Source organism: Podarcis muralis, chromosome 13 (genome assembly GCF_964188315.1).
Source record: "Podarcis muralis chromosome 13, rPodMur119.hap1.1, whole genome shotgun sequence".
Taxonomy (NCBI): Eukaryota; Metazoa; Chordata; class Lepidosauria; order Squamata; family Lacertidae; genus Podarcis; species Podarcis muralis.
Window position 1 is genome coordinate 21,365,392 of NC_135667.1, and position 26,036 is coordinate 21,391,427.

General features: G+C 48.5%; 1 protein-coding gene across 2 annotated transcripts; it reads left to right on the forward strand.

Annotated features, from left to right (window-relative positions):
- The first annotated feature begins 1,592 nt into the window (after positions 1 to 1,592).
- Positions 1,593 to 24,198, forward strand: PAQR4 (progestin and adipoQ receptor family member 4). Of its 2 annotated transcripts, XM_028701569.2 has the most exons (3): positions 1,615 to 1,964; positions 19,569 to 19,787; positions 20,781 to 24,198. In XM_028701569.2, the coding sequence occupies exons 1-3, from the start codon at positions 1,799 to 1,801 to the stop codon at positions 21,212 to 21,214; spliced, it is 819 nt and encodes a 272-aa protein (XP_028557402.1). In that variant the 5' UTR covers positions 1,615 to 1,798; the 3' UTR covers positions 21,215 to 24,198. The 2 variants fall into 2 exon arrangements, with proteins under 2 accessions (XP_028557403.1, XP_028557402.1); XM_028701570.2 differs by lacking the exon at positions 19,569 to 19,787 and having other exon boundaries at positions 1,593 to 1,964.
- Positions 24,199 to 26,036: the final 1,838 nt, after the last annotated feature.

Below are 26,036 nucleotides of genomic sequence, written 5' to 3' on the forward strand. Positions count from 1 at the left end.
ACCCCCTTCCCCTCATACTTTTCCATACAGTGGTACCTCGGGTTAAGTACTTAATTCGTTCCGGAGGTCCGTACTTAACCTGAAACTGTTCTTAACCTGAAGCACCACTTTAGCTAATGGGGCCTCCTGCTGCCACCGTGCGATTTCTGTTCTCATCCTGAAGCAAAGTTCTTAACCTGAAGCACTATTTCTGGGTTAGCGGAGTCTGTAACCTGAAGCGTATGTAACCTGAAGCGTATGTAACCCGAGGTACCACTGTATTGTATAATGATAATTGTCTTCCATTTTGGAGGGGGAAACTTTGTTACCCTCCACCTGCCAGTAGCACCTGAGAAAGGGAAACTCCAAACGCAGTTAGATTAATGAGGCAATGCTGAGAGAGTAATTAATAAATTATTGTAATTCATGTCTGTTCCACTAGCTTTCCTTATGTTCTGCCTGGGCAGGATGAGTTTAATGCATTAATCTGGAATGTGCAAGTAGTCTGAGATGAACATGACAATAACGTACCCAAATTATTACTAATCAAGAGGTAAAAGGAAAGCTGTATCCTACGCTGTGCAAATATTGTTACAGCGTTCCCACCCCTCCGCCAGCCTTTCCTCCCAGTTACTTATTGCTTTAATAAAGAGGAGAATCACCCGCGTGAGTTATATTTCTATTAATAAAACTGCTGTGTAGCTTAGTGGCTGCCAGCCCGCAGACTGAACTATGAACCTGGCAGTCTCTCAATCAAACCTCACTCCTGCGAGACGCCCCCCTCGCGGTTATAGGCAAACCGCTCTCTCAGCCTCAGTCCCGCTTCTGCAATATGGGGATAACGCTGGACTTCCATACAAGGTTGTTGCAAGGATGACTGGATCACGTTATGTCTCTGAAAGCCAAAAACTCACAAGGCGCGTAGGAATGCGTAGGAAATCACTGCATTATGAAACACATGCAAATACTTATAATAATATGAGATCTCCTTGCACAAACAACGTTATTGCAATAGCGCTTTGGGGATTACTTAAAAATATATATATATATCAAAGAGGTGTCCTATTATGTGACGGGCCACCACGCAGTTTAGGGGCGTGACTTTCTAGGATTTAGGAATTAATTTCATAACCGCGTCAAACCTATACACCCTCCTGCCTTTCGGGGGCGTCTTTTGTCTGCTTTGGGGTTTACAATTGGGCCTATCTTCCGCGCGTCCAATCACGGACATCGCTGACAAGCTGCTGGGGGCGTGCCTCAATGGGTTATGCAAATAATCGAATTTCAAGGACTCGGGACGCCCTATTAACACCCACCGCAGGGAGGGCGGGGCGTCCGTTATGCTAATAATGGAACGACAGTTCTTAGTCAAGCTCGGGCGGTTGGTAGGCCCCGGAGAGGAAGGGCGTGGCTTGCATATATTGTCATTTTTATGCAGAGTGCAGAACCCTGATCCGGGCAGCCATGTGCGAGTCAGAGCGACTGCGGTGCAGAGATTATGCAAATGAGCGGCGGGATCGTGGGCGGGGCTTGCGCCGAAGCCTTGCAGATAGAGGGACCGGCCCGGCGTGAGAAAAGGCGGCAGGGGAGGAGGAGGGGAGCAGTGGTACCCGCATGTATTATGTTAATGAGGGCGGTGGGCGGGGCCGGATTGTGAGCTCAGCCCGAGGAGGGGAGCGAAGCGAGGGGGAAGCCCAAGGAGGAGCTGCTCGTTGCAGCGGCAGCATCAGCAACGGCAGCAGCAGGAGGAAGGAGGAGGAAGAGGAGGAAGAGGATGCAGAGCCCGGCCAGCAGCTGACCCCGGGGGGGGAGCCCGGCCATGGCCTTCTTGGGGGGGCCCCGGCTCCTGGACTGGGCCAGCTCCCCCCCTCACCTGCAGTTCAACCGCTTCGTGCTGACGGGCTACCGGCCGATCAGCACCGGGTCCGGCTGCCTCCGCAGCCTCTTCTACCTGCACAACGAATTGGGCAACATCTACACCCATGGTGAGTCCCCGCAGCCTTCCCTGCCTTGCTCCCCGCAGCCCGTGTCTAACACCGGCCTCTCCACCACCCCAACCCCGCCGCCGTCGGCCGCGCTTTCTCCCGCCGGGCTCCGATGCCCTCCGATCTCCAGGCTTGCTCTCCTGCAGGGCCCTCCCCGCGATTGCACCGGCTGCCAGCCCTCCAGCCCTAGGCGTGCAGCGGGCATCCAGAGGCACCTCTACCTCCGCCCGGCTGCCCAGAGCTCTTGTACCCTTGCTCTGGTCTGTTCCTGGTGCATTTCGGCATCTCTCGGCTGCTGCTGCTGCTGCTGCTTCCGTTTTTCTTGCCCGGTCCCACAGCGTCGGCGTGGACCCTTTTCGCAGGGCCTGGCTCTCCCCCACCCCACCCGACGGAGTTTGAGAGCCGCGCGTCCCTTCTCATTCCTCTGCCCTCTCCCCCAGCCGCCAATCTCTGTCCTCCAGTTCCATTGCACCCTGATCCCCAGACAGACTGGCAGCATCCTGGCCGCCGGAGGGTCCATGGACAACCTCAGTGTCACGCACACGACAGCCCCAATGCAACCTAGCTAGCTCTCCGTGGGCAATTTAGATGCCTGTCCCCACGCTCTGCATATTTTTTCTCCCCCTCCTCCCCCAACCCCTGCTTTCGTGCCCCCTCGGATGTCAGTGTTCGTTCATTCTGCTTTCCTTGTCCGTTTCCAACGAGCCACCCCTTCAAATGGTGAATAATTAAAAGTTTATTTTTCTGGGCTTAGGTGACTGTTTGCCGGAGTCGGAGCAAAGTTGCTGAGCTAACATTGGCCACGGGAGTTTCACTTCGCTTATTAGCTGTGTGCCCTGTTTCCTGGTAGGGTTTCTATGGCAGCCTTAACTTTGTATTATCCTGTGTGGGTTTGTGGGAGAGCAGCTGACTTCCTGCGAAAGAGAGGCTTAGCTGCGGAGGGCATGTTTTGCATGCCGAAAAGCCAAGTTCAGTCTTGGATGCCTTGAAAGGATCATCTCAAGTGGTGGAGCAGGAAGAGTCTGGGTTAGATGGACCCAAAGGTTTGCGAAAATCAAAGAGGGTTTTCAAGCGCCTTGTTGTTATGAGGCATGTTAGGTTGGAGCATCAAGGAGCCAGCTATGACTCCCTGTCACCCCTTCACTCATTCAGCTTTGTTTTGTTGTTGTTGTCTGACTTATGGAAATGGGGGATGGAATGTTTTAGAACTCTCCGCCCGCTTCCCATTCATTGCAAAGCAGAGTTTGGGCAAAACACACAATGTGCTTTTGTCATTGGTTTCAATGAGGATTGTTCTGGACACAAGCACCTGTGGCTATGCTAGAGGAGGCTGAGCTGAAAAGCTCCATTCTGGGGTGTTTGGGCAGAAATTATAGGCTCGTATTCACACAGCCATAAACCTTTCTGTATGGGGAGAGTAAGGGGAGGCAATGGGGCCTGTCAATACTACTTCTATTCTGGAGGTTTCTTATTGCAAGAGTACAGTTGTGCAAATCACATCCACAAAAGCGACTAGCTCTTGCCTCATCGTTTCATGTGCCCATTCCTCCTTGTAACATAGCAATATGAACAACTTGGTTGCACCTTTAGTACTTAGGGGATGGTTTGAAGTCTGCTACTGCTGCAAACCTGCTGAACCTAGGCGGACCTGAGTCTAGTCAGTGCCTGGATGGGAGGCTGCCTAGGAACTATGGAAAATAGGAATGTAACATAAAAAGAGGTAAAACAACAACAGATCAGGACAAGATAAATTCTGTATCTGAAAAAGTAGCTTGCATGTAAGGCCTGGACACCTTGGGACCCGCTGGTTTGTTACGCCTTCTGTTCTTGCTGCCCACCTGGGAATACAAAAAATGAGGATGTTGCTCAACACCTGGCAGACCACACCATCTGGCTGGTGGGCTGCGTTTGGCTTGGGGTGGTGGTGACAAATTGTAGTGATGGCCACCAACTTGGATGGCTTCAAAAGAGGATAAGACTAATTCATGGAGGATCAGGCTATCCTGGGCTACAAGCCGTAAGGGCTGTGCTCTTTTGCTATCAAAGGCAGTATCAGTTGCTGAGAATGACAAAAGGGGGGGGAGAGCATGGTTGTGCTCAGGTTCTGTTTCCAGTTTCCTATAGGCATCTGGTTGGACCCTGTGGGAGCAGGATATTTTTTTTTATAATAAATTTTTATTAATTTTCCAAACACATAATAAAAACAAACAATACACAAAACAAAAACATACAAACATATAAACATGTATAATTTCATAATCTTATTTTCATACACCTTACTTCCCGGACTTCCCCATACCTCCCCTTTTCTGCATCCTTGTTTTACATTTCTTCAGCAACTCCTCCAATCCTGTGGGAGCAGGATAGATGAGCCATCGGCCTGATCCAGCAGGACTCTTCTTAAGTTCTTAAACTGAGCCAACCTGCTTTAGCCAGATGAAAGAGAAACAGTAAGCATGAATATATAGCATTCAGAACACTTCCTGGTTGCTCAGATTGCATGCAAAAAGGCCTGTGGTTCAATAGCCAGCATCTCTAGGCTTCTTAGTGACTGCCCTTCCTTAACTCTCCTATTGGAAGGGATGTCATAAATCAGCCTTCCTCTAATCTATTGCCCTGCATATGTTTTGCTCATATTGGCCCCAAGCGGAGTGGACATTGTGCTCCAAACATCTAGAGGGCACCAGGTTGGGAGAGGCTGTGATAAAAGTATGAAGAAGATAATTGCTGTCAGGGTTCAGTCCAGAGCTGTAACCACAAACGGCCCTTGAAACTTTTGAAATATTCTGCTCCCCATTCCTAAACAGCATGTATGTACTTTATTTATTTAAAATATTTCATTTTGGGGGAAAGGCTTCTAACCCTTTAACTTGTAGAGACATAACAAAAAGCATGCAAGCAGGATTATATCCTTCTGCTCACTGAAAGTAATGCGTAAACCTATTGTGCAAGTATGTACTGTAGGTGGTTCTGCAATGCTTTCCTTTCCCTTAGGCCTCCTTATTGCAAATTTCCTCACCCAGAACTTGTTTTTATGCCACCTGTAGAACTTGGGAAAGTAATAATCATGTCATGTCCCAGCCCAGGTGTGTTGCTAGAACCTTAAAGGGCTTGGAGCAACAGCCCTGGGACAGAAATTTGCATGCCATTTATGAGACTCTTAATCTCAGGGTCATGGGTGTTAGGTGAAAAATTTCTGCATTGCAAGGAATTTGACTTGATGATCCTCATGGTCCCACCCAACTCTGCAATTCTATGATTCTATGCAAATTGAGCATGACTTCCAGAGGAAATGTGCCTTGCAATCATTTTTTTAAATAAGTACTTTAAGTTTACAGAAAGTAAGAAAGAAGGGAAGGGCTAGAAGAACTTGGGTCTGGTACAAAAAGACCTGGGGCCTGGACCCCTGACCTCCTCCTAACAACACACCATCCCAGGCATGATCTGTGGGCATCTATTGCAGCCCTCTCAGCTACGGATAGCCTTTGAGCATTCAGAACACTGAATGAATAGTGCCTGAGTGGATGGGTGGCTTCCTGGAAATCTCATGTACATCGTCTTTTGTGAATAAAAGGTGGGATATGAATATGAAATAAGAGCAAGTAGCTTTTGACCACATGCAGAGTGTTCCCCCCCTTGGCACTGAGCTGCTGCAGCCATTCCCCCCATGCCAATGATGAGTAACTAGGGTACCGTTTCCCAGCGCCTCTTAAGAAGCGAATCGCTCTGCTCTCCCACTGCCCTGTATTAGGTGAATAAGGAAGGAAAATGCTCACACAGCCAGAGAAATGAATTTGCCTGGGTAATGAGAGCGGAGAGCAGGACCAGTTGGGCAATTGAGCAAACCGTAGAGTTGAGGTTGCAGGATTTCCTCCTCCTCACTGTTCTCGTGAGCTCATGAAATAATCCGGTCTCCCCTGTAAGGGCAAACTGCCCTTTTATGAGCTCTCCTGCCCACAGGACCCCTTTCATGTGTCACAAGCAGAGGCTCAGCATATTGTGCAAGCTGTGCGCTCTTACTCACCAGGGATGAGGGAGGGAGCGGGCAGCAGCAAGCCCAAACGAAAGCATCTTTTGGGGAATGGCTTCAGCTCACCGGGTGGAGTAGGGTGGGGTCAGTTAACAAGCTGGATATTCTTGAAATGGATTCCCTGAAAACTGCAGCGGAGGAAAGGCGTTTGCTTGGCTTCGGTGGCTGTTGACGTGTCCCACCTGAACACATTTCTTCCCTTATTGAATATCTAACAAAGAAGCAGAGAGTCCAACTCTCTGCCTCCAGCTCCTATCAGGCCCAGCCAACATGGCCAGGGGTCAGGAATGAGGAGGTGTAGTCCTGTGAGCTCTGAAGGGCCAAAGCTTCCTTTTCCTTGTTCCTCTTTCTTGTCTAGGGCAGTGCTTTCTGAGGGTTCACATTTCTTCAGGGACACCCAAAGCTGCCTTGATTCATCTGTAGTCCATTATTGGGAACATGAGAAGAGCCTGCCAATGGCCCATCTAGTCCAGCATCCGATTCTCACAGTGGCCAACCAAGTGCCCCAGGGAAGCTTGCAAGCAAGACATGAGAATCACAGCACTCTCTCATCTTGTAGTTCCCTACAAATGGTATTCAGAAGTATTCACTGCCTCCAACAGTGGAGGTAGAACATGGCCATTGTGGCTGGTTCTATTGATAGCTTTGTTGTCCATGAAGTGGTCCAATCCTCTTTTAAAGTCCTCCAAGTTGGGGCCCGTCACGGCCTTCCATAGTTTTAACTATGCGCTGCAGGAAGTATAGTAGTACCTTGGGTTAAGTCCTTAATTCGTTCTGGAGGTCCGTTCTTAACCTGAAACTGTTCTTAACCTGAAGCACCACTTTAGCTAATGGGGCCTCCTGCTGCCGCCGCGCCGCCGGAGCACAATTTCTGTTCTCATCCTGAAGCAAAGTTCTTAACCTGAAGCACTATTTCTGGGTTAGCGGAGTCTGTAACCTGATGCGTATGTAACCCAAGGTACCACTGTAATTTCTTTTGTCTGTCCTGAATCTTTCAGCATTCAGCTTCATTGAATGTCCACGAGATCTAGTGTTATATGCGAGGGAGAAAAACTTCTTTCCATCCACTTTCTCCATTCCATGCATAATTGTACACATTTCTGTCATGTCACCTCTTCCTCACTTTTTCTCTAAACTAAAAAGTCCCCATGCTGCAACCTTTGCTGCACAGGAAGGTTGCTCCATCCCTTGGATCATTTCACTTGCCATTTTCTGAAACTTTCCCAACTCTGCAATATCCTTTTTGAGCTAAGGTGGCACAGTACAGTATTCCAAATACAGTCACACCATAGACTTGTATCACAGCGTTAGGGTATCAGCAGTTTTATTTTCAATTCCTTTCCTAACGATTGTTAGCATGAAATTTGCTTTTTTCACTGCTGCCGCACACTGGATCAACGTCTTCAGCACACTATCCACTAGGATCCCAAGGTCACGTTCCTGGTCAGTCACCCCAAGTTCAGACCCCATAAGCAAAAATGTGAAATTAATATTTTTTTGCCCCAACATGCATCACTTTACACTTGTTTACATTGAGTTGCATTTGCCTTTTGACTGCTTGTTCACTCAGTTTGGAGAGGTTCTTTTGGAACGCTTCACAATCTCTCTTTTTGTTTTAATGACCCTGAACAGTACTATCAGCAAATTTCACCACCTCACTGCTTACCCCTTACTGTGTGTATATGTGTGTGTTGTGTTGTGTTGTGTTGTGTTGTGTTGTGTTGTGTTGTGTCTTGTCTTCTGGTGAAGATCTGGTTTTTTAAAAGCGGGCAAATCTCATTGTGCTACAGTAAGCACTGTTTTGCCCACATGCTCTCCAGTGTTTATTTGCAACCATATGGGCTGGATTGCTCCTCTTTCCTCCCCAACCCTTTTCTTTTTTTTGTGAAGGCTGAGATTCTCAGAACAGTCCTCATGTTGCATTCTGCACATTCCCCCCTGCGTTCCTGCAGAATTGTGGTACAATACACACACAGCCCCCCCCCAGGTGATTTCCTGCTCCGATATCTGACTTTTAAAGTCTTTGCTCCTACACACATGTTGTGGCAAGAGCCTGACTTGAGGAAGGAAATTGTTCTCCAACTGCCGGTGTCAAATGAGGGCAAAGAGCAACGTGGAGCAATTATGGGTGTGCTGAAGCGTTGAAGGGCACTTCTAGGGGACCAATAAAGCTGTTTGCCAGCTTTGACATATAGCTAACAGGCTTCAAAGGTTAGAATAAAGTAGCCTGAGCCACGTCATCTTGAGATCTGACGCACCTGATGGGGTGCGGGTGTTTAATGGATCAATATCCTAAAGAAAGACTGAATTTGTGGCTTCCTTCCTTGGTGTTAGAAGGGAGTAGGTCCCTGGCTAAGAGAATTAGGTTTCAAATTCCTACTCTAAAGGAATTGTTGTTTTCTCTCTCAAGGCAATCCCTCTATGCCTGCCATGAAACCCTTGCATGCTGCAAAGGATTATGGGATGTGCGAGGCCTGTTTTTGTGTGAGGCCAGGTCTATTTTAAGCTGAGCATACTTGTACATTTCCAACCCTCTCCCATGGCTGTTTCTCTGAATGGGACCAAATGGTGGGCAGGTGGTCTTTTGAGGATCTTGTCCACTGTTTCCCATCCTTTTCCTCAAGGAATTATGGGAAATAGTTTGGGGAAGCTGCCCTGGTTTTAGAAGAGATTTCCACATGTTGTGTGCATATGAGCCAGGGCTATTTTGCCCCAAACGACGACGGTTGTAGGCGTTTTCGTAGAAGAAGCCAACAGGGCCATGAAAGTTGTTTTGTTTCTGTTCCGCTGAGGCAAGTGGAACTTTTGTATATGTGTAAACTTGCTTATACCAGCTTCTCAGGGGAATTGCCTCGCGGATACCATGCTGTTGGTTTGGCAGCATCGTCAGGGTGGGGAATCTCCAGGGAGCGGCATGTACCGGCACCTGGGAACTGCTTGGCAGCATCGGTGCCCATGGCCGGCTTCCAATAAATCGCAGGGAACAAATCAGGCAGGAGTAGGAACATAAGTACTTCTTCACTAGATGAGGCCAAAGGTTGAACTCGTCCAACACTGTGTTATCAATAGCCTTGGGGGAGACTCAAAAACAATGCATGAAAATGATGGCAGCCATGATTGATCTGGGTTTTTTTTTGGAGGGGTATACTGTACCTGCATATGGAGGTTCAGTTCAGTTTCTATTGATTTGTTGGGTCCACAGCTTGAGGGCAGAGTTTTTCCTTCTGTTCAAAATATCCCAGGTTCAATGCCTAGTGAAAGGATAGCTGAAGTATAGCTCAGTCAGTAGAGCATGAGACTCTTAATTTCAAAGGCATGGGTTCGAATCCCACTTTGGGCAAATGATTTCTGTATTGCGGAGCTTTGGAATAGATGACCCTTGTGGTCTCTTCCAGCTCTAGGGTTCTATGAAAGAACTCAAGTTTTTGGAAAGCCACTGCCTGTTAAGAGTAAAACCATATTGTTCTGGAATCGAGATAAACCAGTAGCCTGAAGGTGTAAGCCAGCCTCATACGTCTGTGAGAAGCTCAGGGCCCACCCTGTCATTAGAGCGTGATTATAGTCTATAGCACTATCATTCCACTTGAAACAGCCCGAGAGCTGTTAGGATATCCCTATTCCTTTCACAGAGCTACAATTCCCAGAGTTCCTCAGGAAGACGGATGGACTGTCAAACCACTCTGGGAACTGGGAGCATTGTGAGGGGAATGGGGGTCTCCAACAACTCTCGGCACCCTTAATAAACTACAGTTCTCAGAATTGCTTTGGGGAAGCCATGACTGTGGCACGTTGGTGCTTTAAATTTCTGGCGCAGATGTGGCCTCCTACTTTCGGAAAACAGAGCTGCGTATTCTACATGGCCTGTCATTCACCCCTAAAAAAGCCTGGTGTTCTCAGGTGCAGTAGAGGGTGTTATCCCGTCCCCAGTGTTGAAGCAAGAGGTGACTGCTGCTCATATCGGCTTCTGTCTATGGTGGGAGGGATGCCCCATTGTGTCTTTTGCCTCAGGCAGCCCAAAATCTTGCACTGGTAGAGAGAGTGTCTTTCTCTGGTTACCGGTAATTCTTGCTCATTTTCTCCCCTCACGGAACCCAGGAGCCCTGCTGGGAATTACCTTTCCAGCCCTCTGGGGGCTAAGCAGCCGTTGATCCTGGCTAATCCAGGCAACGGAGAGATTGAGTCCCGCTCTGCTCTCCTGGCCCAACATTTAAGACCTGGGGACAGGGAGCAGCTATGGAGTCACGGTTCCCAGGGGATTAGAAGGGCCTGCTTTTCAGCTGCCCTGGAAATAGTTTTTTTAAAAAAAATAATTATGTATTCAACGCCCTCCTACTCTGAAGGACAAAGGGTGTTAGAATATGGTCCACAGGTGAGAAGAAGAGAATGGTGAGGGATAAAATCCAGGAATCTTGGCTTCTCTTGCCTGTCCATGAGGCGAGGCAGTCACCTCAAGCGACAAATCCGGCCTCTGAGGAGAGTGCCGTCCGCTACTGGCAGGGAAAAACAGGCTCTGGTACTCTGTACCAGCAAATACTGCCACTCACAAAACCAAGCAGTGTGTGTATGCGTATACAGTCCTCAGGATGCCATACATGGCCTTCTCTTTGCCCACAATAAGCTTCCTGGCCAAGTCGGGATTTAAACCCAGATCTTCCCTGTCCTACTTCAGCACCTGATAACTACCTACCTGCTAGCACGTTTGCAAAGCTTAAGCAGGGACTGGTATGTTTTCAAATGGGATGGGGGAGACCATGTGTTGAGCTTCCTGCATTGCAGAGGGTTGGACTAGATGACCCTCGGGGTCTCCCTCCCAGCGCTACAATTCTATGACTCTACCTACACCTTGCTGGCTCTTGACAGGTGCATGGAAAACAGAGACCAGGATAGGAACGGCAGTTTGTCTGGGGCGGGTGGTGGTGGTGCAGAAATACAGGTAGGCGTTTTGATAAATGGATGAGTGGGATTTAAGGTTAGCTCTACTGGCTGGTGGGCATAGATGCTGTGCAGAGAGTGAGGGGACCGCAAGGGCCCTGGAGATATCGTAGTGGATCCAGCAGGAAAGGTGGTGTTGCAGCGGGCTGGGAATCTGGGAGGTTTTTGTATTGCTGAGAGGATGTGGCGGGCAGTACCCACACTCTTCTGGGAGGGAGGCAGCTGTGTGGGTAATGTGAGCTGTTCCGGATTCTCTTGACCTCAGTGACATTGTGCAGCCAAGAGGTAGGATGAGGACACTGGGCAGAATTTCGCCCACCCCTAAATGCTACCCCCTACATTTGGCCGAAAGTAGGACTGGACTTAACACACACCCCTTTTGGCTCGCAGGATGTCATTCAAATAGCGTGAGAGATTCAATACCATTGCAGCATCCTGCTCTGGCTACTAATCCTTTTTATAAAGTGATCCCGGTTTTCTTCTTCAGCGTGTGTCACTTAGTGAGTTGAGCGAAGCTTTCCCTTCCCTTTCTCAGATGGGGGAACTGAGGCGCCGTTTCAGCCAGGACCACACAAGGCGGATTGATTTCATTTTTTTTTAAAGAGAAGGGTTTTCGTCCCCCACTTTCCGTTGTTTGCATCCTCGAGATAACTTACAATTTAAATGGTATCAAGTGTCGGCAGTAAAACAAATTGAATAAGCAACCTGACAAATTAAATTTTATAGTCTAAAAACAAATAAAGAGGTAGGCAGTGGCTAGGAGAATATTAATTGCTGTTTGAAGGCTCATGAAAAACAGGACTGATTTAGCCTGGGTTCTTGTCTGAAAGATGACGGTGCCAGGCAAATGTGGTTGGGTGTGTGTGCTGTATATCAGGTAGTCACCTGCCTAATCTCCGAAGGTGAAGACACCCACAGAAGCACCTCGCAACTGTCTTTCTGGCTCAAGCCAAAATTCACCTTATCCAGCTTACCTGTGCAACAGTAGCCAGCCCAGATGTTACTAGAAAGATCTCAAAGTAGGTCACGGAGACGGGCATCCTTTGTTGTTTGGCCCCAGTATCTGTTAATGGGTGACATACTCCTCCTGAACATGGAGGTTCAATTTTTTTATTTCTTGTGTTCAAAAGTGAGTGCTTATATAGCCAAAATGGCACCACATACAAATAAGAGGGAGGGAGTGACAAGCTCCAGGATGCCCCAAGGTTTACAGAAATACCCCCCCAAATAAAGGCTTCATGAGAGAAAAGTGAGGGAAGATCCCCCAAACAGCCCAATGAGGACTGAGCATGCTCACTGGCCAGAGAATGCTGACTGACCGTCGTGTGGGAGAGCAAATGGAAAAATGGGTGGCTCAGTGAACAGGAGCGCTCCACGCTGCAACATTTTGTTGCAGGTCCTTCTGGTTGGGTTTAAACACCATGGATGGGCAAATCTGCTATGGATTTGCTGGCTCAAATCCATTTTAAAAAAACCAACTGCTGGTAAATGAGTGGACTTTGCTGCATTTTGTTGAAATCGTGCATGAGGAAGGAATGCACCTTGCTTGCACCTTCTGGCCGTGGGGGGGGGCACACATCCTTGCCCTTCAACTCTTTACTGCTATGGCCAAGGACCAACCCTGGCACTAAGAGGCGATAGTGCCGCTACCTAATGCCATGTGCCTCTTTCTTTTCCTACAGAGACAGCCTTGAGCCTCCCACTTTCTATCCGTCTTCAGGAACTGTATTTATTTAGCTCCTTCCAGGTAGTTAATGATGATCCAATTATAGGCTCAGTTTTTTTCCCCTCTTCCCCGCCCCTTCCATCCTGCCAGGGGGTCCAACGTCATGCATCCTCCCACCCCATACAAGCACCAGGACGTATCCTGTCCCAGATGCTGAAATAGCAGTTCCTGGGATAAGTGGCTTACACTTGAGCAGCTGACCTCAAAGGTGGCAAGCGGAGCCCAGACTGAACTCTGGCAGTAGGTGGGCCTTTGAGGTTTAACACAAAAGCGTGAGAGCCTCATGTGCACCCGCATTTCTGCATACAGTACACACAAATCCTTCCTCCTGATCTCTGTCCCTTTCCTCCCCCTCTTGCCCACCCCTCTATTAAGGTCTGGATTGGCATCTACCTGGGTCTGAGACTCTTGGGGGCGAAATGGGGGGGGGGGGAGGAGCTGCATTGATTGGGCTGTATGAATAATAGCTGTGACAGGGTGGATTGGTTCAGCTCTCCGAAAAATGAGGTTACCCTTGATTAAGCCTCTGGAAATGTAATAAAAGGAGAGAGAGTGAGAAGGGAACATCCCTGGCCCTGAGAATGGGTTTGTGTGTGTATAGCCAGAATCACACATCATCAGCGCTTCACGGTGTATATTCCCCTGCCCCGAGTCTTTGGCTCAGACCGTGAAATCATGACTGTTTAATGTTACACAGTCCTGACGCTTCCGGGTCTGTTATCCGATCCCTAACATGTCCCTGGGGAGGAGAGCAAGGCCGGGATTGTGCTTCTGTGACAGGTCTGTAGCAGCGATTGCAGAAACTGAGAACAGGAAAGGCAAAGTTGGTTGTGCAGGGGTGGGAAAATGAGAATAAACTTGGATGTCCCCGATGCTGGTGCTAGAGCCTGGAGACAAGGACAAAGAGTAAGACTATTTCAGGTGTAACTTGCTTTATTCATGTGGGAAAAGAACAACGCTGCCCCCCTCCTCTCCACTGTGTCCTTATCTTTATTTTTTGAAGTGTGGCCTGGAGTCTGCTTTGGGCAACCAATACAAGCATCTGCCCTGAAGCAAGATACCTTCTGGGAAGTTTGCCAGATCTCGCTGCAAGGCTCCTGCCACTTCAGTGGCAGAGTTCAATGGCTGAGCCTTGATAACTCTGCAGGAGACAGTTGTCAGGATTTTGTGTACGTGTGCACTGGGGGGGGGGGGGGGGACACAACACTAAATGTTGTGCCGAGGATGGCTGAATTCTGCAAACGGTGTTAAGTGAATTTGTGTGAATCTTGCAAACCCTTTTTCTCCTGCCAAGCATGAGGAGGCAAGTCCTGCCCCCTTCTCCAAACTCTGGCTTCTGAGATCTTGCTGTCATTTCTATGGAGACCCTCAGGTCGGTATGTACTTATCACATTTCCTTCCCTGTCGTCCCGCTGGAAGGAATTCGGGGGCAGAATAGATGGGAGTATTCATTTTTTCTTATTGCTGTTCATTAGATTTATACCCTAACCCTTCCATTAAAATGTCCAAGATGGCTAACAACAATAACATTTACGATAGAAATAAAATAACAGATCCGCACAATAAATAAACAGAATAAGAATAAAAGATCACAACAACCTTATGAGGTAGGCATAGGCGATAGAGAGGGCTAATCCAAGATTTCTTTCTGTGCTTTGTGGCTGATCAGGAAACCTTTCAGGAGCTTCAGTAGTCACTGCATTACACTTTCAGTCTTGAGGGTTAAAAGGTAAAGGTAAAGGTACCCCTGCCTGTACGGGCCAGTCTTGACAGACTCTAGGGTTGTGCGCCCATCTCACTTAAGAGGCCGGGGGCCAGCGCTGTCCGGAGACACTTCCGGGTCACGTGGCCAGCGTGACAAAGCTGCATCTGGCAAGCCAGCGCAGCACACGGAAACGCCGTTTACCTTCCCGCCAGCAAGCGGTCCCTATTTATCTACTTGCACCCGGGGGTGCTTTCGAACTGCTAGGTTGGCAGGCACTGGGACCAAGCAATGGGAGCACACCCTGCCACGGGGATTCGAACCGCTGACCTTTCGATCGGCAAGCCCTATGCGCTGAGGCTTTTACCCACAGCGCCACCCGCGTCCCTAGTCTTGAGGGTTAGAAACTATTAAAAAAAAAGCAGCTGGGAGTTCTTAGCTTGCTGAATTCTGTACCCAAACCCGTTTGGTAGTGTAGTTTATGAGAGCCACCTGACCTTGACAATTATTCCCCGACTCCTTTTCATACCTCTGTTTGCCGCCCCCTTTTTTGCGTAGAAAACATCTGATTGGCAAAGAGAGGATTGCGTTTCCCGTTTTGTTCCCGTGTATAGATTTTGGAGCAGGCCCGAGGCCGTTCCCTTCCTCAGGGCTTGGAGAGAGTGGTTCTCCTCTGCCACCTTGCCTCTTGGGGTGTGTGTGGCAGAACAGCCTCTCCCTCTTCAGGTGGCACTGTGAGTTAAAATGTACCTTCCCAGCCCCTGGGGGCCAAGTTGCTGCGTGGCTTCTTTAAATGGCCTGGCTGCATTTTGGAGTCATTTTGCGGTTGTGCAGCTGGCGCGTGGGTACCACAATCCCTGCCGTCAGCAAAATGCAGGCTTCCAAGTTATTTGCTGATACGGCCCTCCCCGTCGTCCTTGGGACCGTCGTCCCGTCAGGTGGGGATGCTGGGAGCCATCAGGGGTGGGGGTAGAAAACAGCCTGGCTATTTACCAAAACGCTGGCTTTGGGGTGGTGGGGGGCAGGTGCGCTTGGCTTATGGCCTGTGGCGGCCATTGCACCCTGCTCTGTAGCCCAAAAGCTTAGATTAAATCGTCATAGTCTCTGCTGTGCGAGAGATGAAAGTCATCCTAGCTCATCTTGACTTTGGCTAGATCACAGCCTTATGTGCAATGCAATCCCCACATCTCCAGGTAAGGATGGGAGCAACCTCTGCCCAGAGCCTAGAAAGGCACTGCCAGGCAGTGTAGGTGATACTGACTTAGACAGACTAATGGCCTGACTCTGTGTAAGGAAGCTTCCTATGTTTTTGAGGTTATAACCTTGACCCCAGCTGCCTAACCCGCTTGCCAATTTTATTTAGAACGTTTATAACCCACTTTCTCAAGGTAGCACATATGGTTCTTCCTCACCCTCTGTTTTTATCTTCACAACAACCCTGCGAGGTAGAAGCACTGATGCAAGGTCACCCGGGGAGCTTCATGGCCGAGTGGGGATTTGAACCCTGGGCTCCTGGGTCCTAGTCAACCACACTAACCACTGCACTACCAACAACACGGGGAGCCAATGGGCTTACTCATTGTGTTGCCATGGTCCACCCTCTTGCCGTAGTTTGGGGAAACAGCTGCTGTTAGTATACCATTCAAGAAAATCTGACTCGGACTGGGGAGACCTGACTTCAAATGCTCCCTGCCCTCCCCAGCCATGAAATTTGCTGGGTGACCTTGGGTCCAGTCACATGCTCTCCAGGGTAGTTGTGGCAGGAGTAGGAGAGAACCATAGCGCCCCCTAGCCAGGAGCCTAGGCCCCAGATGTCTGAGTGCAGAGCAGTGGTGGGAGGCCTCCAGGGATGCGGACTTATAAAAAATATTGGGGGGGCCCGGGAAAGCTCATGAATAATAAATAAGCTCATGAATATGCAAATAAAGTGGCGCCGCCTCCTCGTGAGCGAATAGGGGAGAGCGTGCTGCGCCTATTAATCAGCTCCAAAGGAAATTGGGTGGAGCTTTTGCTCGGGAGGGAGGGCAGGAGGCATGCAGCCCGCCCCTCCCTGTGCATTTTGGGCTGGGGGAGGGGCGGCGATGGCGCTCTGCTGGAGGGGCACCGGAGATTATTGGGGGGCGGAGCCCCCCAAACGAATTTTTGAGGGGGCTCGGGCCCCCTCAAGCCCCATGGAGTCGGCGCCTATGGAGGCCTCAGCTGGGGAGCCCCCAGGGGAAGAAGGTTCAGAGCCAGGGGATTGGTGGTGGGATGACGATGAGTGGTCAGAGGGAAAAGCAAGAGCAGGCTGGGAGGAGGAGGTGTCAGAAGCTGAAGCAGTAACAGGGCTTAGTGAGTAGGAAGAGGCAGTGGCAGAGTGCAGTCCAGAATCAGAAACAGAAGCAGAGGCTGGACAGGAAGGGGCCAAGAGGCAGAGGTGAGTCAGGCTGGTGAAGAAGCCAGGGGGTCTCCCCCTCCTGCTGTGGCAAGCTCCCCTCCCCCTGGTCTCCCAGAACCAGAAGAAGTATGAAGAGAGCCGAGCAAAGGCAGGCACACGACTGAGTCTCAGATTGCTTGGGAAGGACCTGGGAGTGTGGGAGACTTAGGGAACTGCCTCATAGGGGCAAGATCTACTAGGACAAGTTGCTCTTGTCACTAGGCCTGGCCTAACGTGTCAACCTTGCTTTCTTGAATAAAGAATTAACTTCAAGGGTGCCATGTGATTTATGGCTCACCTGGCACCTGCTCCTGATACCATCTGTGGCATCTCCACTGGAATTTTTTGAAATAATTATTTATTTAAAAGGAAAGGATAAAGTCTGCAAAAGGGCTGTGCTTGAGAACTTGGAGACCTGCTAACAGTGAGAACAGGCAATACTAGACTAGATAAGGCAGCTTCATTATGTCCCACTTCCGCCTCACCACTACTCATGTGAGTGCTGAAAAACTCAGATTCTCTGTCCAGCAAAAGGGATTCTAAGGCTTGGGAACTCATGGTCTTTGATACCTTTGGAACTCCGCCTCCCATCATCCCTGGTCAATGGTCAAATTGGCTGGGGGTGATGGGAGTCATGGGTGTAGCCAGGACTTTTGTAGGGCGGGGGAAAGAATAATCCCTTTTTATTGATTTGAGGGGGGCAGCTGCCCCTCCCTGCCCCCCCCCCCCCCGGCTATGCCCATGATGGGAGTTGAAGTCCAGCCGCAACACCTGGGCAGGGGGAACACACAGGTTCCCTTGCCCTGGCCCAAGCTTCCATGCTTGCCAGTTGCATGAAAGAGTAGGGTTGCATGTGTTTTGTATCCTGGAGCTTCACTGTGCAAATAAGAGGCACCTGTTGCATTTCTCTGTCCCCTGTATGTGTTAGAGAAGCAGAGAATCTCACATGGCGGGGGAGTGACCACTTAATAATAATAATAATAATAAATTTTATTTATATCCCGCCCTCCCCAGCCGAAGCCGGGCTCAGGGCGGCTAACAACAGTCAAATAGTCAAACAGTCAAATTCTAAAAACATTCTAAAAACATTTCATTATAAAAATTAATTAAAATCAAATTGTTGGCAACCGATTAGGCAAAATTCTGTGCAGGTTGCCAGAGGAGGGAGTCAGGCTGCGCCCTGACCAAAGGCCTGGTGGAACAACTCTGTCTTGCAGGCCCTGCGGAAAGATGTCAGGTCCCGCAGGGCCCTAGTCTCTTGTGACAGAGCATTCCACCAGATTGGAGCCGCAGCCGAGAAGGCCCTGGCTCTAGTTGAGGCCAGCCTAACCTCTCTGAGGCCTGGGACCTTAAGGATGTTTTTATTTACAGATCGTAGGTTTCTCTGTGGGGCATACCAGGAGAGGCGGTCCCGTAGGTACGAGGGTCCTAGGCCGTAGGAATCTAACCCAAAGAATCCTGGGACAGGAGGGTGCTGAGTATTGTGGATCTGTGAGGGGTAAACTACACTTCCCAGGATTCTCTGGGGAAAGTCATGTGTTCAAATTGTATGGTGTATATTCAGCCTAAGACTCCCCACTCTGCTTCAGTGTGTGTATCCCGATTCCCGACTGAAGCGAGCTGTTTTTCAGGCAGAAACTGAGAAGAGGTGCAGCTTTTCCTGGCAAGTGAGATTGTGGTAATGGGGTAACAAAGGGCACTGACCTGCCAGGAGGGAAGGAAAAAACTTGGTAGCAGCAACTCTTCTCTCCCTAGCTGTGGGCTAGGTGACAGGCCCCTTGGGGCCAGGGGCTAACTCAGTCTCCCTGGGAGATTCTCTTCTGTTTCTCCCCAGCCTCTCTCTAAAGGAGTATTTCTGGCCTCTTAATGAATGTTTATCATGTTCCTAATTGAGATCTGGCTTCGGGCAGCCTCAATTAGCACAGTAATTGGGTTCAGGGAGACCTAATCTGTTTGTGTAAAGCTGCAGCCTCTGGGGGAAATGGAGGGTGAGAGAGGGGAGAGTTGAGGCTCAGCGGGGATAAGGAAGAGTGAGGGTAGGGCAGGCTGGATCCACAGGTCAAGAATCTACCAGGCTGCTGCATTTTGGCGGTGGAGAGAAAAGAAATCCAGTCCGTGCCCCAATGGGAGGAACATGGCGTTGGCCTGCTCCCCCCCCCCCCGGTTGTAATTATTGAGGAAGCTTTAGCTCATTAAAATGTTTTTCAATGCTGCAAAAGTTTCCATAGTACACATTGAACAGGTGATGCTTGGGGAAATTGCAAGCACACACCGTTCGCTTCAAACTTTTTTCTCTGTCAGAAACAAAATTTCAGGGGAGTGGGAAAGGGCTGTTGCTTTAATGTTTACACACAGAGCGAGAGCGCTTAATCCACACTTCTGTACCTGGTAGAGGACTAAAACAGGTGGCCTTGAGGGTCTTATCAAAGATTCCTCAACGGAGCTGTTGCTTTGCGAGAGGAGCATGGATAAACCATGTCAAAGGGTTTCATTGCTGAAGACGAGCAGGCTGCCCCTGTCCAAAAATGCTTTAATGGTGGCTTTCCCGATGCCGCTTTGATGCTCCACAATTTTTCTTCCAACTGTGTTCTGACGTGACAAATGGGATGGCAGGAGCAGAGGATGTGGGTTGGGAGGGGGAGAGAGACGCCAAGGGCCTGAGAACTGGAAAAGATACACCTGGTGCAAACTTTTAGAGTGGGGCACTCTGTGGGAAGAGTTGTGAAGATGGTGGGGTCCCCGGGCTGTCCCTGGTTGGAGATGGGATACTAGGCCAGCTCTCCTCTTCTCTCTTTCAGGTATCCCTCTGCTGGGGTGTCTCTTTGTGTTGCCCTTGACCATTCCGTGGACCCGACTCTCCGTCTCATGGCTAGGAATAGCGCACTACCTGGCTTGCGTCTTCCCACAGCTCGGCAGTGTGCTCTACCACCTCTTCATGAACCACGAGGGAGGCCCCGCTGTCTACCATACCTTGCTCACCCTTGATATGTGTGGGGTATGCATGGTCAACACTTTGGGTGAGTTAACAGTGCTCTCCTCCCTGGTTTACTGGGATGCGGGTAGCGACTGAACTCTGGCACAGAGGAGACATGAGAAGCTGGAAAGGAGAAGCCTACTTTTGATGGGGACAACGGCACATAGGTACTGACAGGTATCAGAGGGCGGATCCTAGAACAAGACAAAATTTGATGGCGACCCCCTAGATCTTGCACCAATCTTTGCCCATGAGGCTCTTTTTCCCAAACCATAACCTGTCACCTGGGGGGTGGGAGTGTTGGGCCGAATTCTGTGTGGGCTGTGTACCTGTTCTGCCTGCCTGTCAGATTTGGCCAGCTCGGCAGATCCTGATAAGAGCCAAAAATGTTCTCTGTGGTGGATGATATTTAGGAAGCTTAGATACCAGATCCGGCGATTGGTCCAGTTTAGCCCAGTACTGCCCAGGCTGAATGGTGGCAGGTCTTGGGTAGAGGCCCGTCACAGAGCCTACCTGACCCTTTTAACTGTAGATACCAGGGATAGAACTTAAAATAGCCATAAAAATTGTTGTCTCTCAAAGTAGCTCGCATCAATAATGTTTAAGAAGTTGGGGGGGGGGAGCGGAATCCAGGCTTACAAAGTAAAAAGACAAGACACACAGCAGAAGGGGAGTGGCAGAGGAGGGAGAGCACTTCCTGAAGGCCTGAACAAAGTGCAGAGCAACAAGACATGTGCCTGGAAGGCAGGAGCGGGCTAGTGTGTGGGATGTGGGGCATGTAAATTCAATTAATAATGATGATGATGATAATAATGTGCCGTGAGCAGCCAAAGTTCATTTGGGAGTGGTAGAAATCTGGCAAGGGAGAGGATGTAGAGTTCGGTTAGATGCAGAACTGAGGGGTCCTGGGGGTCTGCCTGAGAGTGTGGTGGAGGCTGGCCACACAAATGACAGTTATAATTACCAGCTTCCCCCTCACCCCACCCTGTCCTTAACTTCCTGATGGGCGGACTGTGTTTCTCTCTCTTCCCTGCAGGTGCTCTCCCCATCATCTATTGCACGCTGGCCTGCACCCCGATTCCCCGCACGGCTGCCCTGCTGGCCTACACGGGCTTGTCGAGCTACGGCATTTTCTGCGCAGTGACTGCCAGCTCCAGCGTCCGGCGCCTGCGGGCTTTTGCCTGGCAAGCCCTCTTCCGCTTCTTCTTCTTCTACCTGCGATGGGTGGGACTGGGCACCGGCCACCCTTCCTCTCTGCGCTCATACCTCATAATGGACGGCTTGGCCTTTCTCGGGGGCGTCATCAACATCTCGCGGGTGCCTGAGCGCTGGAAGCCGGGCCGCTTTGACTACTGGTTCAACAGCCATCAGATAATGCACGTGCTGGTGGTGGTCAGCATCCTTTATCTCCACTGGGGAGTAGTGGCTGATCTGCAGTGGATTGGCAACCACGCCTGCCCCATGGAATGAATGACTGCATCATGTCCGGGTCCTACCCTTTCCATCGAAGAACCCCACAGATTTAAGATGTGGGGTAGGCCACAAGTTCCCGTCAATCAAAGTCTTTGACAAGGGCTGACAGACAAGGAAGGACGTTTTTTCTTTTCTTTTTTATACAACTCACTTAGAACAGGGTGGTGTTATTTTTTCGTTCTTGGGGTTATGGTTTTCCATTGCTTTGAGTATCTGTGGATAAACATATATAGGATCTGGAAACCTTGGGGTCTACGGCAATGGATTTCCATTGGTTGAGGTGCTTCTAGATTGTGGTGTTCAGCTGTTCTTCCAAATTGCCATCCAGGGTGGATGGCCTTGTAAACATTCTTGGGTTAAGAAGAATTCTAAATTGCTGACCTGTAGCCTTGTAACTTGTGAGAAGCTATTGATGGCGCTAGCAAAGGTTATCCGTACCCGAAGCCTCTTGCATCAATTCTTGTTGGCTGCAGGCTTTTCTGCATCAAAGCTAGACTTCCTTAGCTTTGGTGGCGGTCAAGGAAGAACACCATTGTTTTGGACATCTTTTTCACCTGTTTTGAGGGTGACGTATGCACTGGGTGAATAGGAATTCAATGGAATACACTTGTTCTGAGTACAGCCTCTCTGCTTTACAGAGACGAGTTATTTAAATAGACTTTTTATCCAGGTATCTTTCAGACACCATGCAATACTTTTTTTTTTTTTAAGGGCTGGTTAGACACCTGGGTATTGAGGTCTGCTGCACTGAGTGTTGGTGAGGACCTTGAGGAAAGGAAAGGGTGGGATACAGCTAGTCTATTATGGAAGATGCTCTGTATACATTCATTTGCTCTGAAATAACTTGAAGCACTGAACCAGCTCCCCCCCCCCCACTCCTCCGGAGGGGTAATTAGCGGCCTTGAAACTAGATTGGGTGGAAGGAAGGTCTAGAGTCCAGATTTCCACTTCTGGTTCTTCTCACCAAATCTAGGTCTATGGCTGACTTGCAACATGCTTCAGCTTCCCCTTTCTCTCCGGGGGGAGGGATTTGGGGGTCACCTTGCAATGTCTGTTTGCCTGTTGAACCCCACCTACTGCTTTCGTAGCTATACCTATTAGGCAGAGTGGGTACTTTCCAGAGCTTAGTTCAGCATAAAATGGGAAAAGGTCTTTCTCCATTTCTTGATAGAGATGACTTGCAGCTGCCGCTAACCTAAGTCAGTTGCTGCTATCTTCTGACCCTGTCTTCCTGTTCACGGTTGGACAGAAGGCCACCAGCCATATTTCCAAATTCCAGTTCACTTCCTTCACGGCTGCAGAATTAGTCCAGCTGGCCTACCTGGTCAGTTATGAGAAGAAGAAATAGCTACATTTTTAACTTAGGGCTGTGGTCAGCAACTAGATTTCTGAGTGGTCCATTTTGCAAGCATGGGGACAAAAGGCTGCACCCCTGTGGCCTTCTAGCAAACGCCGTGGCCGTCTGTTTGGCCCAGGGACCTAAGCCATAATTTAGGTCACCCTTTTCCAGCTAGCTACCCTCCAGATGTTTTAGTCTGCAAGACAAGTGCAACTGCGTGCTGGCTGCAGCTGATAAGATTTGTACTCCAAGATATATAGAGGGCAGCAGGCTGGGGAAGGCTGATATAGGTAATCGGCCATTGCAAGTGGGGAAAATAACTCAATCCACAGCAGTTTTTAAACTTGTTTCTTGATGTACTGGGCCCAAAGAACACTCTTCCACATTTGGGCTCTAAATGATAAGGTGAATGGTTCTTCAGCTAGAGTTCGTTCTAATTTTTATGGCAGAAGTTTTTAAGTCCCCATGTCTTTTGTTTGGCCTCAATGGAACACACCCAAACTAGTTCACAGAAATCAGCATCCCAATCCATGTTGGGTAGCCCTTATGAAAAAAGAAATATTTTAATTATAAATTTAACAAATGTATTTACCTAGGTTACAATTGTGCCGCTTTTTAAAAAGCCACATATTAACAGAAGGTGGGGTTTCTATATTTTCTATGCAGCAGCACCACCTTAATCTGAATCTGAAATCTGTACTGTATAAGGGGCTGAATAGTGGAGCATGCCTGCAAATAGTTCAAACCTATTCTGATGATCCAGACTGATAGCTAGTTTTTCAGTGGAGGACGCAAGTCCTTCTGGATTTCATTCTGATTTAGGGCCAAACAAGGTATGTCGATGTGTCTTTCTGTGAATGTGAGTGGGTAGAGAAATGAAAGCGTTAACTCTGCAGCTTTCCCCATTTTGAAGGGGAGGCCCTGTGACTCTGAGCAGAAAAACAACCAAGAGACAGATTGTAAAGGGATCAGCATGCCCCCCCTACCTCTTCTGTTTCAACTTGCAGGTGCCTGAGGCAGATTGTGTGTGTTTGCTTCTTTTTTTTTAAGTCGGGGAAAGATAAATATGTGTCATATTGGTTTGAATCTCAGTCAACTTTAGAACAGATAACTCAGCTGCTAGAGGTGAGGTACAACTGACTGAAATGACCACAAGTAGGGCAGATCTCATGGGGTGTGTGTGTGCACGTGTGTGTGTGTGTGCTCAGGGAGGGGCAGTGAGTTTGAGCCTTCTGTTTGTTGTGTGTCACATGTTGTCGTCTGCAAATGCGGAAAGATGATGTATCAGTGATGTGACCCGGTCTTCAATATGGCTGAATTTAAGCCTTCCACAGTGGGGTGGGAAGTGTCTTGTGTTTTTCTGCTCTCAACTGTTATGGGCTGGGGTTTCACTTGCTGCCAGCAGCCTAGTCTTGTCTCTTGCTATCTCAGGGTAGACGGACATGGTTAATGTTCGCAGCTTCTTTGGGCTGAAGCTACATATCATCTTAAAATATAAGAGCAAGGCACCAAAAAAAAATTTAAAAAAATGCACTCCATGCAGGAGGGAGGGAAAGAAGGGAACTGTAGGTGCTTTATGGTCCAGAACCTCATTGGGCAGATGGCAGGTCTGGGCTTCTAATAAAGAGAGCTGTCTAAGGAAGACTCATCTTTTTCCTGGCCTGTCATAAGTGGTACTTATTCTTTCAAAGTGTTGCAAAAGGTTCCTGATGGTTGCAACCTCTTCCACTAGGATGTGTTTTCCATGTAGGAAGAGAGAACTCATCCAGGTTTCAATCCAGAAGCACCCTCCAGTTATCTTAGAGATGCTGCACAGATGCTCATCTAGGTCCTGGAATACGGCTCTCCTGTTGAGATGTCAGGCGTATTTTTCACGTGACTTTAGAAGGGCTTTCTTCTCCCAGTGCAGAAAAATGAAATTACAGTTCGACATCAAGTGATTAAATATATCAAAAGCAACAAAATTGTATACAATCAATCATCTAACTACCCTTCAATATTTTAATCACTTTCAATGGAACTTTAGTATGACTAGTGTGAGATTGTTCCCTGCATTTGCTGTATGGTAGCCAATGGTTTGATTTCATTATTATGCTTAGACCACTTGCCTGCTACTTGACACACCAAAATCACACTTTTCTTTAATAACATTGAAAGTGGCTTGAGCCATTATTCAACATTCAGATACTTAGGCCTGGGTTGAAATTTAATACTCCCTTTCCTGCTATTATTTTATTCATTTTATTTTCTGCTACAGCACAGGAACCAAAACAGTCAGGACTGAATTAACTATGGTGCTCGAAGGTCATTCTCACCTTATGGACTGTGGAATGGAGGTAGAATCATCTGTTCTGAGGTAAACCATATTATTCAAGAAGGTTTAACCTCTTTGCCTACATGAATTTAAGTACAGCAAGGAAGCAAGCCACATAAAATTAAGCAAGTCATTATGTGTGTTTTTAGCACACACAAATTTTAAAGTTAAACAAATTGCTTGCTACTCTAGCCTTTAAGAAAATGGAGTGGGGAATACATACAGCCCAATCTATGCATGCTTCCACCTAAGTATTGCCTCACTGAGTTCAGTCAGTTTCACTCCCAGATAGACAGGGCTGCAGTTTTTCACTTCAATCTAAAGGACAAGTAGAATAAGTTACACAAGCTTCCAGACATGTTTATTTTTTAAATCTAATTTGACTATCTTATAGACAAGCTCCTTTCCTTATTTTAAAAATTCCCTCACCACCCCCACCCCCACCCTTCTTAAGCTACTGCAGTATTACGTTACACTGCAAAATATGGAAGGCAATTGCGATGCAGATCCGGGGTTGCCAACATGGCAGGCCAGCCTTGAGAACTTCCCTTGGCAAGTGTTAAGCCTCTGTGTGGCCCCTCACTGCCTCCATGATGAGGCAACAAGGTAGGCTACATTATCTTGCCCGCCTGCCCCCCTCAAAAAAGTACAGAGAGCTGAAAATAACAGACTGCCAGAAGGAGAAGACACACATACATAAGTTGTATCCAGCAAATCTTCTTGAAAGTTAATTTTTTCACAGGTCCACCACCAAATCAAGTGCTTTCCAGTGGTACCCTGGCACAAAAACATGGGAGCTGAGGCAAACATACAATTTAACAAGGAACAATTCCCTCAAAACCATGATCAAATCACAGGTCTCCTCTAAGTGTGTTTAAGTGCTTGGTTGGTTTTGTTGCCATCCTATTTACAAAAGCAATTTGAGGATTCCTGCCTTGGATCAATGTTATTATGATGCTGGCAGGTACTGGATCTGTGTGTTTTTACTCCTCTAAGCTTTAATTCAATATTGGTTTTTGCAGGGATCTGTTTTATTACTATTGGATCCAACTTTCACAGATGACTTTGAAAAGAATAGTTTTGAATGCTTTCTGTCTGGTGGGGAGTAGTGTCTGTAGCACAGTCTCATTCCAAATGCCCCTGCCCCTGCAGTCCCAAAAAAGTTA

Coding starts and splice junctions, on each gene's coding strand:
- PAQR4 (XM_028701569.2), top strand. CDS start 1,799: ATGGCCTTCTTGGGGGGGCCCCGGCTCCTGGACTGGGCCAGCTCCCCC. Junction 1,965..19,568: donor GGGCAACATCTACACCCATG/GTGAGTCCCCGC, acceptor TCTCTCTTTCAG/GTATCCCTCTGCTGGGGTGT. Junction 19,788..20,780: donor ATGCATGGTCAACACTTTGG/GTGAGTTAACAG, acceptor TCTTCCCTGCAG/GTGCTCTCCCCATCATCTAT.